Source organism: Indicator indicator, chromosome 4 (assembly GCF_027791375.1).
Source record: "Indicator indicator isolate 239-I01 chromosome 4, UM_Iind_1.1, whole genome shotgun sequence".
NCBI lineage: Eukaryota > Metazoa > Chordata > Aves > Piciformes > Indicatoridae > Indicator > Indicator indicator.
This window is the reverse complement of record NC_072013.1, coordinates 47,274,449-47,280,448: the sequence shown is the minus strand read 5'-3', so window position 1 is coordinate 47,280,448 and position 6,000 is coordinate 47,274,449. Positions and strand designations below refer to the sequence as shown.

The following is a 6,000-nucleotide window of genomic DNA, read 5'->3' as shown; positions in this document are numbered from 1 at the left end:
GTCTAGTAATTAATTGCATGGTATTTTTTAAGGAATGGCAAGAATATTGTTCCTAGAGATGTGGGTGTATTAGGGATGGTTAAAATTTGAGACATTAAAATAGTAAGAATGCTGTGAAAATTGCACCATCATTCAACAAAAATGAACAGTATGTGGGGGAAACAAAGTTTACCTTTGAAATATGGTCACTTCAATTTAAAAACCATTGGTTTTGGAGTCTCTCCATCATGTTTGTGGCTTCAAGTAAACAGGACTAAATGAATTTACTTACAAATGAATAAAGTCTAGATTTGTTATCACAAGAAATTTTTAATATGGTTTGTGACAAGCAATATCAAAGTTATCAACTCTCAAGCTTCATGTTCTGAAACCAGACAACTCTCAGCAACAAAAAAAAAAGGTTGTGCACTGATAAACATAGGAGGCATATTGTTTGTTTTTTTTAATTAAATATGAAAACATGAGCTGTGTACATTATTTTTTTTCCCTAGAAAACACAGCAATTTCAAAAGTTTATTGTAAAATATTTTCATGAAATGAGTGAACCAGCAAACACATGCACTAGTGTGCCTTCCCCCCTCCCAAGATAAATGTGATAAAAGAGACATATGCAAATGTAAAAAGTTAAGAGACCAAGTGGCGTTCTGCTGTCGTTTGGTTTTTGGAAAGGATGGAATGTAACATTGTGCTCGACTTTCTATGTCACAACAAAAAATATTTGGTGCAAATATTTTAACATTTTCTTTTTAAGTTTCAATCTGGTGGAGAAAAATACCCTTTTTTTTCTTTTCTATAATAAAATACGTCTGTTCTTTTTAAAACTTAGCTTTTTTTTTTTTTAATGCACAAAATAATTTTGTAAACTGTCATTTTTTAAGGGCAAGGCAGGCGGTGCCATGTCTATGTCCTTCCCCCGCCCTACTTAAACATGTGATCCGTTATCTGAAGCAAAACAGGGAAAAAAAAAAAAGAGTGGAGCAGAGGCTGCTTTGCAAAGAGAAAGAAGGGCGTGTCGGACGGGGGAGAGGGGAGGGAATGTGTGGTGGGACAGAAAAAAAATTAAAGGTCACTTTCACCATAGAGTGCCGTGGAGAAGGACATGTAGTCCAGGGCACCTGGCACAGCATCACGGCCATTGTAGGGTGCCATCCTAGCAATGCAGTATTCAGCCTGATCAGGAGGCAGCTCTCGCCGTAACTCGTCCACAGTGATGTAGTTCTGCAAAGAGGACAAATGAAAAGATGATTATCACCTTCAGAAAACTGACCTTCCTCAGAGGGACAATCATGCTCTGCCTGCTCAGGGAAGCAGACAACAGTCAGGGACAGGACTCCAACAACTTAAGACTAGAACTGTGCTCCCCTATGGGAGCTTTCTTCACATACACCTTGGGAGGAAACTCAGTCACTCCCTACTGTGGGGGGGTTATAACAGAGGGAAAGATTGGTTTTACAGGAGTGATGCTGGCATACCTAAAGAAAAGACCTGGAGGTAAGTAAGGTAAGTTGTTAGGGTAAGACTGTGCCTTCCTGTTGACAGTGGAGGTCCTGTTGAAAGCCAGTGGGAGGAAGCAGGAATTTCATTTGGATCCTGTCCCTCAGTAGCAGGAGGTAACAGCTACTTGCTCTTCAGAGCAAGGAAAGCAGCAATCCTCATGAGCTCATGCTGGAGGCACCAATGCAGGCAGCACACAACCAAACGCTTTGAATTGCTTCCACAGATCTCCCAACAATCCTTGCCTTTCACAGCAGACATTTTTAATAAGAAAGCAAAACTCCTTATGTAAATTCAGCTTCTGGAGACTCACTGAGCTGATGTGGCCTGGCTTCTTTCCACGCAGTAGGTAACAGTAGCTGCCTGTTTGCTAACCAGTATGTCGTCTTCAGTTGACTGACTCATGGGCATTTGCGGTCCTTCTGAACAATGGTTCAGATTTCACACCACCTCTCCTTCCCTTGTGACTTTTTTATTATTTTTCCCTTCCTACCTCTCAGATTGGAGTATTTTTCTTCACAATGAAATACTGTCTGATTCGTGTTACAGTCACTAGAGCACACTAAACACTGACGTGTCTATTTAACATCCAGTACAGAATAAATGAGTTAATAAGTAATACTGTATCCAAAAGTACCTATTTATTCAGTGACTGGTTTATCTGAATAATGTGGAATTTTCAGGCCATCAAAGCCAGGAGGACTGCCTTCAGTGAGGCAGAAGCGTAAAGAAGAGGCAACACTGGTTCCTACATTACTGATTATGACAAGGTTATTAATGAAAGATGGAAACCAATATTGAATTTAAGGGTAACTCCTCACAATCTGAGAAATGGTATCCCACATTTCAAGTGAGATGAATAAAATAATTTGCAAATGTAGTGATATACTAATGTTACATGTACATATCACTTGTTCAATTACATAAAAGATTAGTGGGGATTGTTATATAAGAAAAAATAATCATCTGGCTCCACTGATAAAAGCAAGTTTAGAAAATTAATTGGTATTATCCTCTGAGACTTTTGTCCAATTTCTATGATTAAAAGATGCTCCCCTTGCAGATATTGAGCATATCCTCAATGAAAATCTACTACTGATTGTGTAAGAAGTGGTAGAGAAAAGTCATCTCAAGTTTACAGCTGTCAGTAATTAAGAGTTTTTCAAGATTAATCAAGAACCATCTGTTGAATTTGTTCATACATTCTAAAATAACAAATTGCAACCAAGCTCTTAATTAAATTTTTGAAGCAAGAGTGGGCAGCAAAGTTCTGACTGACAGCTTTCAAGTGAACAGGACTTTCAAGTGGTTGGCAGGCTGCTCATTAACTTACATTTTAGCCTTGCACTCCTCCAGCACTACAGAATGTTCCTGTGAAAATACCCTCCATGCTAGAGAGTGCTTCCCTCAACACTTTCTCTCAGAGACAAAAGGGAAAAAGGAAAGCAGGAGCAACGCAGATGCAGGAAAGGAAGGTGTGCAGCCTGACCTTATCTCCAGCCAGGATCTTGAAGGAAGCCATGACCTGGTCAGCAGTGTCTGTATCTGCTGTTTCCCGGGACATGAAGTCGATGAAGGCCTGGAACGTCACTACACCCAAACGGTTAGGGTCGACGATGCTCATGATGCGGGCAAACTCTGCCTCTCCCTGTAGAACAAGAGAGTCAGGTAAGCCTGGACATCTGGGCAGCAGTGTTTTGAAAGTGGTGAAAAAACTGTTCAGCAGCATATCTCACAGCTAGAAAAGCAAAGCCAAACAGAAATCACTTCTGGGTTTTTTTTGTTGTTGTTTGTTTGTTTTTTTCATCAGCATGTTCTTTTTTAGCTTGCTGTTGTGTACAAATGCTTCCCACTCACTTGTCCTTAGGAATAATATTCCCACCTGTGCCCTAGGGTAACATCCAACTCCATCTAGCTCTAGGACAACGCTCCTATCAGGGAACAATACAACACAGACTGTGGGGGAAGATGCATATTTCTCTGTTATACACATTGTACTAGATGTTTCTAGCAATATTTGAAGATCTGCATTCTTCAAATCCTTTCATTTACTAAAAGAGACCTTTTACAGTTCTGTTCCGCTGCCATAACAGAAATCACCAAAAAAAGGTCTCTGAGGTCTTTAATAGTATCCTGTTCATCTTAACTAGACATGCTTTGGAAACAAGGACTTGCACATCTGGAGTGGTCCAGGGAAGTAGCCTTTATGGGGTAGGTCCTACAGAAGCTAAAACCTTGTAGGGTCGTCTTCTGCACGTTTTTTTTTGCATATAAACAGAAGGTCATCCATTCTCATCTCTGGGACCCTTTCTTCCCCAGGAAAGGAGGAGAGAAGAGCCGAGCTGAGTTGTCTTCTGGGAATACACTCTTCCAACACATCTAGAAGAGTATAGCTTCAAGAGTAATTAAGGAATCTAATCAAATGTTACTGTGGGTTAGCATGCAACACTAAAGAGTCTGTATTTATAATGGGGCTGATGAGTAAGATGACTAAACACATCTTTGCCTGATACCAGGAGCACAGATACTCAGAATACAGCTGAATATTTTTGCACTACACACTTCTCCTGCTCTTTCGTGAAGCTCTTCCTATTTGTTACTGTGCCTCTCGAGGTGCCATGTTACTGCTCTGAATATGCTGGTGAGGGAAAAGCTACAGGGAAGATTACTAGAACCTGAACTTCCATGCACAGGAAGAGATGTGAAATAAATGGCAATAATGAAAGGAGCAACATTTGAGTGTATTTAGAAATCAGGTAGTGTATACTTCAGATAGGTTCAACTGATACTTCCGCTGGGGAAGTTGTGTGCGCTGTGCAAAGCACAGGTATCAATACAAGGAGGTTTATTGGAGCACTTGCAGCTACAAAACATTGATAAATGTAATTCTTATTTGAAATACATAGGAATTAGACTATGATGTCCACTTTTTTCACCTTCAGCCACTGCTGCCAGACAAGAATTTTACAGGTACAACTAGCATGAGGTTTAACATCCATTGCTGACAATTCTGGAAGATAAAGCTGTATTTATCTTCATTCACTACACAGTCTCCCTTTATTTTTGAAGGTGCCTACGAGAATCACTTTGAACAGGAGTGACAGAGGGCTCTACATTACCATATTGTAACCCATGGAGATAAGGCAGGCTCGGAAATCTTCACAATCCATCATACCAGTCTTCTTCTACAGGGAATGATGCAAAGATGGAAAAAGCCAAGAGAAAAAGGGAGACCAGTCCAGGAAGAAATGAACCCACAGGAGACATTACAAAAGATGAGTTTCACGGGAGAGGAGACGGAAGGAAGGATTTATAGGACAAGAGGAAACCACAGAGGAAAGGTAGTTTGAGAAATCATGGACAAGCAAAGGTGGTTTTGGACATGGAATAGTTTACACAAAAGGAACATATTGATGAAAAAAAAAAAGAATTAAGATATCAAGCAAGACAGATCAAGAAATGGAGCAGAAAGTGAGTATAAAGTGACACAGAAGTAAATGGAATAGTTTGAAGACATAAAAAGGAATTCTCCCAAGACAAACAATTAGGGAATTAAAAAGGAATAGGTATCAAAGTACATTTAGAGAGGAAGTGGGATAGAAAAGTGATGCATAGTCAAATACAAGAATAGCAATGACAGATGGATTAAGACAAACAAGAAAAGAAAGGAAAAAAACTGTTATTTTTTCAGAGTTTAACATCTGACTGTGTTCACCACTAGCATTCAGTACCTGTGCATCGTTTCCAATATCGTAACCCAAGCTGATGAGACAGGCTTTGAATTCCTCAGGGCCAAGTGTGCCGGAGTGGTCCTGGTTATGCGGTGTGCCAGGCAGCAGGACATGCAGTGCCAGTGGGGTGATGGTGTGGAGCAGAGGAAGGTAGACACAGTGGAGATCAAAGCAAGGTGGAAGGACAACAAACAGTTGCACCATGCAGTGGGTGAGGAGAGAGGGAGAGAAGAATGACATGCAGATAGGAAGACAGGGAAGAAAAATAAAAAGTGCACAACATTAGATACACAATGACATTTCAGGATGTGCTAAAAATGCTCTTGGAACAGTTCCTTCTCAGAGAGCTCATCACATCTTGAGAGCATTTGAATGACAAAACCAGTCGATGCTCAGAAGCCTCAAGATCTCCATATCCCACTGAATTACTTGCATTACTGCTTGTTATCCATAGTGTCAGAAGCCCTGTGTTTCACTGGTAACCTGGAGTGCACGTAAGCAGGCAGAGGCAGTGGGAAGCATTGCCTTCATCTTCTAGTCAGAAGTTCCAGTAAAGGAGCAGGTGAGGGCAGGTATTTTTGGCAATACACTCGAGATAGCTTAGCTGTCAGGGCATCCCAGGAACAGACAAGGAAACCCAGCTGAAGCTCAGGGGTGCAGTGTTATGGCTGTATTTGAGACCTGCACATGAGGTGGAGCTTTGACTAACAAAACTATTCAAGTGCTCAGCTCTGCAAACAGCACTGCTGCACAGCATAAGACATCTTGGCAGCTG

The 6,000-nt window shown here is 40.8% G+C and overlaps 1 protein-coding gene across 6 annotated transcripts in view; it reads right to left on the bottom strand.

Annotated features, from left to right (window-relative positions):
• Positions 1 to 323: 323 nt before the first annotated feature.
• The window catches only part of ACTN1 (actinin alpha 1), an 88,831-nt gene continuing 83,154 nt past the window's right edge, over positions 324 to 6,000 (bottom strand). For 3 of the 6 annotated variants that reach the window (XM_054400283.1, XM_054400285.1, XM_054400287.1), the window contains exons 19-21: positions 4,614 to 4,679; positions 2,984 to 3,142; positions 324 to 1,218 (exon numbers count right to left, since the gene is read on the bottom strand). In XM_054400283.1, the coding sequence (XP_054256258.1) occupies positions 1,060 to 1,218; positions 2,984 to 3,142; positions 4,614 to 4,679 (384 nt within the window). In that variant the 3' untranslated portion in view covers positions 324 to 1,059. Of the gene's footprint in view, positions 1,219 to 2,983; positions 3,143 to 4,613; positions 4,680 to 5,225; positions 5,307 to 6,000 lie in introns of all 6 variants that reach the window. The other 3 variants (XM_054400284.1, XM_054400286.1, XM_054400281.1) reach the window with 2 other exon arrangements.